The 11406-nt window shown below is 35.3% G+C and overlaps 1 protein-coding gene and 1 long non-coding RNA gene across 2 annotated transcripts; both read right to left on the bottom strand.

Moving 5' to 3' along the window:
* Positions 1 to 639: 639 nt before the first annotated feature.
* LOC145613790 (uncharacterized) lies at positions 640 to 1221 on the bottom strand. The gene has a single exon (XM_081668841.1). It carries the CDS (start codon positions 1219 to 1221, stop codon positions 640 to 642), a length of 582 nt encoding a protein of 193 aa, XP_081524967.1.
* Positions 1222 to 5463: 4242 nt separating this feature from the next.
* On the bottom strand, positions 5464 to 9811 carry LOC145614887 (uncharacterized). The gene is made up of 3 exons (XR_014107179.1): positions 9662 to 9811; positions 9026 to 9302; positions 5464 to 5894 (listed from the first exon to the last, which is right to left on the bottom strand). It is a non-coding gene; the product is annotated as an uncharacterized LOC145614887 (long non-coding RNA).
* Positions 9812 to 11406: the final 1595 nt, after the last annotated feature.

Genomic DNA, 11406 nt, shown 5'->3' with positions numbered 1-11406 from the left:
TACTTCTAAAAAAAGCTGACTTTCATTATACTATATCATTATGTACCATTATGCATAAATAATTAACCACTAAAGTATAATTTGTCTGAATAGTACTTTTTGTGGACTACTACGAGTGTAGTGGTACTTTTTACCATCCTATCAGTTTCAACTTCTGGAAAAAGCTGACTCTTTAATGGTACATTATAATGTATCATTATGTACCATTATGCATGTATAATGTACCACTAAAGTATAAGTTATCTGAATAGTACATTTTAATTGCAAAATTGTCATCCTATATACGCTGAAATAAATAGGCGCTATGCATCAAGACTTAATCGACAACTACGGAGAGCTCAATTAGGGATCAATTGGGTTGTTTGGATCGAATCAATCTGGAAAATATATTGTATGTATTATTACATGTTAATTATGTTTGCGTAATGTCTAAATTTTGTATGTATATACATTATTAAAGTCAATGTAAAAGAAAATATTGAAATCTAAATTATCATATTAGAAATATGTAACTTAAATCATTATATTAGAAAGAAGTAACTTAAATCATCATATTAGAAAAAAGTAACCTAAAGTATGTTGAATTTGAATAGTTAATTTTTTTTTTTTTTTTTTGAAGAAAACGATAGAGCAATTTTATTAAGCATAATCTAACCCCGCCAAAGTTAAAATACTTTGAGGGAACGAGTGAAGTCGTACATACTCTGAAAACTCACCGGTATCCCATCTAGCAACGAGATGAGCAACGGTGTTACAAGAACGCTTAACATGAGTAATAATACAACTATCAAACCAAGCTCTATAGACATTAATCTCCTCATAAATAACATATAAAGGCGACAGTCCATCAATGCTAGAGTTTACCTGCTTTACCACATTCATAGCATCACATTCCACCCATATGTTCTTATAGCCCAACCTTCTTGCAAGTCTCAACGCATAGAGCGCAGCCATGGCTTCTACGTATTCTGGTTGAGAGCCCCACCCTTTCTTAGTTGCGGCACAAATGATCTTGCCCTCTGCATCACGACCCACCACACCTTGGCCAGCAGCACCCACATTAGGCACATGAGCGTCTGTGTTCATCTTGACACAGCCAGTAGAGGGAGGGTGCCAAGTATCCAGACTAATAGTCACGGCCCTTCCAGCAGCTCCTAGGAAGACCTTAGCTGCATATGTATTATATTCTTGCACCAAATTGCAGAAGCCAGCAGCAAGCATCACGAAATTCAGCCTGGCCTCTCTGTTAGTTGAGATTATTAATACAAGAGGGGGGTGAATTGTATCGAGTTCCTAATGACTACTTTTTGCAGATTAATAAACAATGCATATAGGAATTTGCAAGCACACACAGATTTTACGAGGAAACCTTCCAGGGCCCAACTGGCCGGAAGTAAAACCTCGACCCTACCTTAGGGATTTCAAACACACAAACTCCACTATAATAGGGCAAACACCAAGTTACAACCTATGAAACACAGACCTTTAGTTTCACAAGTTCCTCACTGGAATTGCTACTTGATAGGACCCTATCCTACCCAACCTAAGCATCACACTTAGATTCACTCGTACTACCAAAGTACTACACGTACTGCCAAAGTACAAACTCTCAGCCTCACTAAGAAGCTTACAAAACTGTGTATGAAATAAACAATAAACTCACCCAAATAACCAACCCAATACAAACATACGACACCTAGTATGTTAGGCAAGCAATGCACGAAATCCAAAACTAATACGACAAGTTAGAAGCTTGGTAAACTTACTCAATTACGCACAGTGATTTCTTCACGCATAAACTCACAAAAACCTAAAACCATTTTGCTCTCTACTATGTATACAAGTCACACTCGTATCGAAAAGTAGGTTTTCTAAAAGATAAATAAGTTAACTTGAATTATCTTTAAAACACGGTTTTATATAAATCACATAAATAAAATCTATTCCGGAAAATAGAGATAAAAAGATATTTTGTTAAAAAGAATTATCTTTTTAACAAACCGATTTAAAGGAAATAAAGTTTTAGAAAATCTTTTCCTAAAATCTATCTTTTATTACTTTCTGTATTATTTTATTTACCAAGCCAACTTATCACGCTTCTAATAAATTTCGTGCAATAACCTACTTAACATATTAACAATAATCTAGAAAGATAAAACCTTAACTAAATTAATAGCCGCACCGCGCTTTTGTTCAGGTAGATTACTTGGGCTCCAAGCTTGTTAAGTTCCACCAAAGAACCTCAACTTGCTGTCTTCAAGTTCCTATTAGGGAACATTCCTGTTAGGGAACTCAGTTCTTGTTAGAGAACTCTTCTTCTAATTTGTTTAACTTCTTTGATACAGATCTCTTCATGTCTTCTTAGTTCCAGCTACTTCTTCCATCACCATGATCAACTTCACCTAAACTAATCAAACACTTGAAAAACTTTATTAGTCGAGTTTACTTTAGTTTAAGTTCCTCATCATCAAAACCTTTATGCTTCAACAATTTCCCCCTTTTTGATGATGACAAACTTAAGCAAACTCTAGAAACAAGTTAAACAAAATAGAAGGTCGTATTTTTGGTTTATTGACTGAAAGTAAACACACACTGAAATAAAAAATAGAAAAAAGAAACAAAAATAAACTAAGTAAACAAAACAGAAATAAACTAAACTACTATAGCATCATATCAGAGAAATTTCTGATACTTTCTCAATTGGAACCCAAACAACTTCAGCATCCAAGTTTGCTTCTTCTTTTCCCCCTTTTGGCATTATCAAAAAGTCTTGTTTTTTCAAGTTATTAAGCATCTAGCCACGGCCCCACAAGCAATTCATCGAGTGTGGGAAAACTGAAGGCAGCGCTGCTAACTTCCCTTAAGTTAGTTCCACTTTCCTACATAAGCATTTATAATATACACTAACACACATGTATAAGCGTTCCAAAAGCATTCTATTAAAAATCAAAAGATTTAACATCTTGTTTAACAAATTTTTACAAACCAAAATAAATTGTTCAAGCATTAAAAACATAGATTGAAATTGTTCATGACTGCAATAGGAAACTAGGATAAGCTAGGAAAAGTTAAGGCTGATTATAGGCTAGGTTTGGAGAAGGTCCATGATCTGTTTGCTATCTTCTCTTTGTTGTGCAATTAGGGCTTCAATCTTGTCTTCAAGACCCTGAAGTTTCTCCTAGAACTCATCTTGTTGTTTCTTCAGCATCTTGTCCTGTTCCTTGATCAGCTTCTTTTGGTCTTTTCAGCTGCTTCCCCTGCTCTTGCACAAGCTTTTTCAGTTTTTGCACTTGGACCTTTCCAACAGCCTCTTTCAACTGTTTCTCGACACCTTCCATTCTCTCTACCAGATTTGCAACTTGCCCATCTAAAATTCCCTCCTCAACACTACAAGAATATTGTCTTTTTGTAGCGATTATTTTGTAGTGATTGTACATTTGCTACAATATGCAAGTATGTTTGTGAAATAATTTAGGAAATCGTATCATTTTACAATCGCCATGGTTTTTCCATATAAAATCGATACGGAAGACATAGTAATACATAACCACACTATTTGTGCATATTTATAAAATTATGAGAGAAATCGTATCATTTACAATCGCCACTAAATCTCAAAAATCGATACGAAAAGCCTTTTCTACACTAGAAATATAAATATTGTTTGACAAAGAAAACATAAAATATGTCATAGCTAATATTTTTACACTAGCAAGGGAAGATGTAAGTAGCACTAGATATGCCTAAAAGCCTAATGTAAGGGCAATTGTGACTACTCCCAACCATACTATTTATGTTCCACCAAGGAATCACGAAACGTATGTTAGGAACCCCGTGACAAAAGAACGACGTCCACTCCTCTTCATTCTTATGCTTGTAAAGGATTCGACGTCCAGGGAATGTCCGCACTCCGTTGGCCTCAATGTTTTGTGGCTGGTCGACTATTCGCAAACGCTCCATGAGCCAAATCTTAAAAAAAAAAAATCAGTTTGCGATTTTACACGAGCAGGTGGCGCGCGCATCTTGAGAAGTTGCGCGCAGCATAGGAGATTGCGCTGGTAGTGCCAGCGCAACACCTTAACTTGCACTCAAAATACGACGAAAAAAAACTTACGTGTAATAGGAGTGGACTCCCCGTGAAGCCATTTTCGTTAGGATCTCCCCTAAGGCGATTCAAGCATAGAATGGTTTCCACCAAAGCCAAAGGAGCGGATGAATGACATCCCTCTATTTGCTCAACTACAGACACCATGGAATAGTCTCCATATTCTTTGCCTGTCATAAGTAAACAGTTGACAACAAGACAATAACATAAAGCACGAATTTTAAAGCGTTGTTTAGTCATGTTGTCACGAGGGGCGACGAAGTGTTCAATAAATTGAATTAAATTCACGCCTTCATCAGTTCCAATATTAGTCATGTCATTGTCAGACAAGCCGAAATTTTTTTGGAATACAGGTTTGGGATCTGACAATGGAGGCGAATAAGTCACGTGGAGAGTATTTGTAGGGAAGCCCAGCAAGGCCTCAAACTCACTAGGAAGGGGAATAATTATTTTTACACTATCTATTTTCTTTATCAATTAAATTATAAAAACATTTTGGTCATATATTGACCTTACCCAATAAGGACCCTGTCCATTAAAGGTCCTGTCCATTAAAAAACCCTTTAAACTTGAACCTGACCACCCTATTATCATTGAGCTACCCTACCCAATAACCACTTCTATACACATTATTGTAAATGAATAATCAAATAAAGTGAAAAAATATAACTATTATACATTAAACTAACTTTGGTTTCGATCTTGTGAAATTTAATATTTGAACTATCAAAACCGTGCAATAGCACGGGTACTATACTAGTGATCTTCTAAAATTCAATAATTCATTGTTACCTTCTTGATATACTACGTAATATATTTACATTGACCTAGCTGATGCGACATAGAGCAATTTGAGGAAAGAGATTAAATTTGATGATGAAGAACAACACCTAACTTCAGCAATTTAATTCATTTAATACTAAAAGATGTCATTTCGATTCTATATCTCAAACATTAAAGATGAGTTGAAAATTTGAAATTCTCGAACTTGAATTCTAGTATTTTCCAAAAATGATATTTGGAATTAAATTTCCAAATTTCAAAATCCATAATTGAATTCTTTCATTTCAAATGAATTCATGATTCCCAAAAATTACATAAATTAGTATTATCCCTGTACATCAAAATACCCCCAAGTCACCTGAAAAATGTCATTAGGTAGTAATCACAATAAATAATAAGTTTTAGTAGTAATTAACAACTTCATTTTTAGGAGTAATAAGTAACAAAACGTCCTCTTTTGGGTAGTAATTGACAAATTTTCTTTGAATATAATTAAAATTCAAACAAATTTCACAGGAAGAGAGTCAGAGACAATAGTGAAGGGGGAAAATGATTTGTTCAAAGGTCTAGTGAACTAAAAAAGACAATAGCCATACCTAGCATTTGACTAGGTCAAGTTTAACCCATTACTAAAGTCATAGTGTCAGATTCAAAAAGTTACAAGGTTGCAATTCTGCATTCCACATACAAGGTGGATTTCATTACTAGTAGTAACGCACCGCAAACTGAAGAATGGTGGGCAGCTTGTGAAAATCAGGATAAATCAAAAGAGGTTTTAACATGATAATGTGTTGCTTTATTGAGCAGTCAAATACACGAAACATAAAAAAAAAAAAAAAAAGGCAATATAGAGTTGGAAAGACGATTACTTTGTCTCTTGGTAATCTATCCAGATTACCACAAAAAAAAATACAATTGACAAACACAATCCATATGCCTTGCAACTACATACTCCCGGAAGTTATAGATACTTTGAGCAGATGAATCTCAGCATGCATACACTTCACTGCAACCAATAACATGCAATGTAAATCAGGTGGCAGGAAAAAGAACAAAAAATGAAAACATAGTATTTAACTGTTGATAGATCTGACCGACTCATGTTAATGTTTGCATACATAGTAGAGGAATAAAATCAAAAGAATGATATTTCATTGAAGACAATTTACATCAAGTCACAAGCACATGATTGAAGTTATAAACCAACTCAAATGAAGAGTAGAAGATAATAACCAATAGAAAACTTTCACTTTTAGCGAACTCAAAACTGAACTAGCACAACAAGAGAACACGGCCCATATAATCAGATGCTTGATGCAAATTTTATCCAGTTCATTTACGCCTAGTTAATGTAGATACAAATGGCACCAGCCAAACCATCACATAGACTACAAACACGTAAAAAGAATAATTAAGACCAAAAAGGAAGGGAAACTAAGCTCTGCTATTGCTAAGCCAAAGGCCTAGGCCCACCACCCTACAACTTTCTACACAATGAGATGGTGCCAATTCACTAAATTTAAATATATATGTCATAACAGTGGACAGCGTGCTCTACCAACTCGGTTAAGAGGATTTATATGCCCTTTTCAGGTTTCTTGTAATTGGGTAAATGCAAAGTTTCTTACTTCGTTTAATTGTGTTAAATCATTTTAACCAGAATATGTCAAAAACTAGCAATAAGCACATTCTTAAACTCTAAGAATGCATGTCATAATGGTACTCTTTACATATAGTACCATCACCCCAATAAATTTAACAACTTTCATCCCCACCCCTCCAAATGCCCTGAAATGCATACACTACAAAGTAGATTGAAATAACAAAAAAAAAAAACAAAAAACAAAAAAAAAAACAAAAAACAAAAAACAAAAAACAAAAAACAAAAAAAAAAAAACTAAAAAAAAAACAAAAAAAAAGAAGAGCAAGCTGGCAGCACGGCTTCATCACTTTCCTAGGCAGAAGTAGATAGAAATATACCATAATATGCTTCTAGAGAATCTAGACAAACAAGATTAAAAATAATTAACTAAAATCATAAAAGTGCAATAGCAATTACAAACAAGTTACAAAATCTCTACAAGATTACATCCCGTTTGTTGGAGTTTTAAAAATTCTTCTAGCCATCAAAATATTAGAATCTTTGTTAATGCTTGCATTGTTAGCAAATAAACCTTTCCGAAGATAATGCACAACATTTAAACCTCAAACATATGATAAGTCATCTAGCAATTATGAGTTCTTTTGGTAAAAATTATCCTTGGTGCAAATCTTCCAATGGCCCAAAAATAAAGGTAACCCCTTTTTGCTTCAATTCCCGGACATAATTTGATCCTTAATAAATCTCTATTTAGATAAGCACACATAGGATCAATTGCAATGTGAAGAGTAATTGCCAAGATGAAGGTAACATGGTAGAAACTACTTAAAATTACTAAGAGCCCTTTTATCTTTGTTTTTGTTAACTGATTATTTTAAAAAAAAAATAGAAGAGGAAGATTTTTTAAGAAACTAGAACAAGTGGTTGCCAGATTTCAAAATCATGATAACTCTAATATGTTTGATGGATTTTATTCTTTTTGTGAGATACCGTGCACCATATGACTTTCGGAAACACAAAACAATTAAATACTTTAGTGTCTTTAGTGATAACAAACGGATCCTAAACTATTTGTTTCAATTTTCTAATACTTTAGAAAATAGCACAAGAAGATAAAAAACAATTCTATCTTTGTTATTGATAAAGTCCTCATGTTCATGAACTAGGCATCCCAGTACTAATATAACCAGTATTCCATGATTCCATCCATTCAAAATCACATTCAACCGATCAATCAATCAATCAATCAAAGCCTTAATCCCAAAAGTGGGGTCGGCTAACATGAACCAAATTTGATTATTCCGTGTAGTCATCAACATAAATCTTTCTCCTCCATCCACATTCAACCGATTTTACTCCAAAAAAATCCTAAATTTCTGCAAGGCTGCAATACAAGATTAACAAAGATTCTTCAAAGAAAAACCTTTGACACGCTATTCTTGGTATGAGTGTATGACATGGAGATAGTTCCATTACACATAAAATTAAAAGTACTAGATTTAACTAATATTACACAATAGTGAAGCATTTTACAAGAAAAAGGCTCTATAGACATATACAAGCAACCTACCCTGTCTTCAAGCACCTCATCACCTTTGCTTGAAGACAAAAATAGCATCTCATCACCTTTGAGAATCTTTAAGCTAATCTCACATACTAAATTCTCAACTCAACCAACAAAACAAATTTACACAACCAAAATATATATTGTTGTTTTAAATGATAGCTTACATTTGTTGGTTTGTAATCATCACAATCCTAAGGAACCTTAGGGGTAATGTCTATGAGGTTGTGAAAATTAATTACTGCAAAATGAATGAGATTCAGATGATGACCTTGAACAAACTTGGGCAAACTGAAGGAAAGGAATATGAGAGAGCAGCAATCAAAGAGATAAAAATGATGTCACACTCTAATTATAGTCCCAAGCAGAGCCTACTACTTCCTCAAACAAAGTTCAAATGTATAACCATAAGATGATCAAAGATCAGGACATCAATAATCTGCTTCTAAACTCAAACCACGCTACAAGATATAACTCACTACTCCTTCAAAGCATTCAAAAATCAAATTTTCTCACTAGTCCACAACACATTTAGAGTGTAAATGTCAATAATATCCAATATTGTTACTTCTAAGTTCGAACATTGACACAAACATGTCTTTTCGTTTCACCAAGCATTTACAGGGTTTTTTTTTTATTTATCCTCTAATCACTTTAATCAAGCATGTCAGGCAAAACGGCTCAAGTAAAACCAACAGTCCTTTCCATAATGGTAAGAAGAGGGTAGATATGGGAGCATAACAAATTCTAGATAGGGTATCATTCAGTACAGTGCCAGACAAACCTAATACTCAGCCTATATACCACAAACAACAAAAGATGATGCGAAAAAAAGTTCCAATATCACACACAAATTCATAATACCCTAATGTCAGCAAATAGAACAACAAAAGATGATGCATACACCCTCAAATGTTAGATACCAAAGCAGAAACATCAATCAGCATAAAAGAGTTCGCGAAGAGCCCAAAACCTGAATATTTATTTAGTAGTCCCCTCAAGGGCCTCGTCATAGGGATCCCTACGACCGGTTACATTGGTAATCTGAGCATCCCAAGCAAGCTGAGAGTTATGACGCTCAAAGGTCCAAAACCCATATGGCCTCAATGGCATACTCCACATTTCCTTGGTTTTCTTGCACCGATCTTGCAGCGTATACAGGTGATCCCTGAATTTTCTATCCCTTTCGCTCGGATCTTCCATCAACCTCAAAATCAAATTCTCTGCAAATTCCATGATGAAACCCATTTCTGCAACAATCACAATGCACCCATTCAAACTTCAATTCACCATGAATTTGCGCAACATTATTAACTAAAAAAATAAAGGAAAACAAAAAACACCAAGCCATAAATCCCAAATATTTACAAAATTTCAAGAAAGTGATTGAAAAACAAATCAATACATCCAGGCCCGTCCCTGAGGCAGGGCAGGAGGGAAAAGAGCTCTAATTTCAAAATTGAATCCTAACATTAAACTATTAAAGGGTTGTGCAATACATAGCAAACAAATTTGATTCAATCATCTCATAATTTTAGGGATATTTGATTCAATTATCTCATAATTTTAAGGATATTTGATGTGATGATAACAAATAAAAACAACTTACCTCAGAAGCTGCTTCAATGGGGATACAAGAACAAGATTCAACGGCGAACGTCAACTGCGCTTCAATGGAGGACGTTGAATGCGCTTCAATCGATATCTGAGAGAGAGCAATTAAATGGGTTGGCCGCCTAGGATCCATGTGACCCGCCACAGTTATTAATGGGTTAGATGACTTAGATCCGTCTAATAAATAAAAGGGGGGTTAAATACTGCCGTCCAAATGTATCGCCACCGCCATTATTTCAAACAAACTGACAATTTTGCCCTTATTAACTTTTTTTTTTTTCATTTCATTTTCTAACATTAGTCCATCAACCACAACCGTGTCAACCACCACCTTCTACACCGGACAGCCACAACGATAGCGAAAGTCGACGAAAATTGGATGGTGATCGAGGTGGCTCGACGGAAAAAGAATCAAGGGTCAACCGCAGCTCCATGGTAAATTGGTAACTGGTTTTGACCTCCGGTTACCGTGGATGGGAACCGATTTTGGGCTCCGGTTACCACGGTCAACCGGAGGTCAAAACCGGTTACCGCGCACGGTAATCGGATGTCAAAATCGGTTACCGTCCACGGTAACCGGAGGCCAAAACTCGTTACCGGAGCCTAATTAAAAAGTTGGTCAGTTTTCTTCAAAAAAAAAAAATATATGGTGGCTAACTGGAGGTGAAACCGGTTGCCCACCATCGGTAATCGGAGGTCAAAACCAGTTACCGGCTGCAGTCAACCGGATTTGGTCGCCGGTTACCGGTGCTGGCAACTGGTTTTCACCTTCGATTACCAGCCACCTATTACATAAAAAAAAATGGAAACTACTTACCTCCTTTCCACCCATTCCGCCGTCGTAGTCGCCATTGTTGTCTAAGCTTGCCGCCAATTGCTTCCCGGTAATTCTCAAATATGTGGTGGTTGTGTGGTAAGAAAGGTGAGTGGTTGGTGTTTGAGGAGAGAGAAAAAAAAATAAGGCTGAAAAATGAGTTTGGGTTTAATAAGGGCAAAATTGTCGGTTTGCTCGAAATGATGGCGGTGGTGATAAATTTGGACGGGGGTATTTAGCATTTCACTAAATAAATGAGCCGAGTATTTATACGATCGTTCAAGTGTTTTTTACACTTCCATACTTTTGTAATGTATTATTATTATTATTATTATTATTATTATTATTATTGTTATTATTATTATTATTATTATTATTATTTATTATTATTTTTTTTAATCCTCCATCCCCAAAACTTCGACCCTTTTGGGGTTGATTTCGTGGATATTAAAAAAAAAAAAAAAGAAGTAAAAGTATATTGGAAAGATAAATTTACATAAAATTTATAAAAAAGTAGAGAGAGAAAGTAATAAAAAAAAGTAATTTTGTTTTTTACCACCTCACAAAAACATGAAAATATCTTTTACCACCTCCCAAAAAAAAGTATTACTTTACCACCTCATAAAAAACACGAAATTAGGTTTTGCCACCACTTAACTGATTCCGTTTAGGAATTCGTTAAGTGGGCCCATAAAGACCCGTGTCGTGTTATTATTGGCCAAAGACAGAAAAAAATAAAAAAATAAAAAGAAAATAAATTAAAAAAAAAACCTAAAACTACCCAGCCACCACCATCGCCTTCCCCCCAACCCACGACTGCGCCCCCGAACCTACCACCGGCGGCGCGGCTCCACCCCCTCCCTCTTCCAACCCACCTGAACGCCCCCTTCCCTCTCCCTCTCCCGCAACCGCAATCGACCCAAAAT

This window comes from Chenopodium album, chromosome 25 (assembly GCF_948465745.1).
Source record: "Chenopodium album chromosome 25, dcCheAlbu1.1, whole genome shotgun sequence".
Taxonomy (NCBI): domain Eukaryota; kingdom Viridiplantae; phylum Streptophyta; class Magnoliopsida; order Caryophyllales; family Amaranthaceae; genus Chenopodium; species Chenopodium album.
This window is presented reverse-complemented; position numbering and strand designations above follow the sequence as displayed.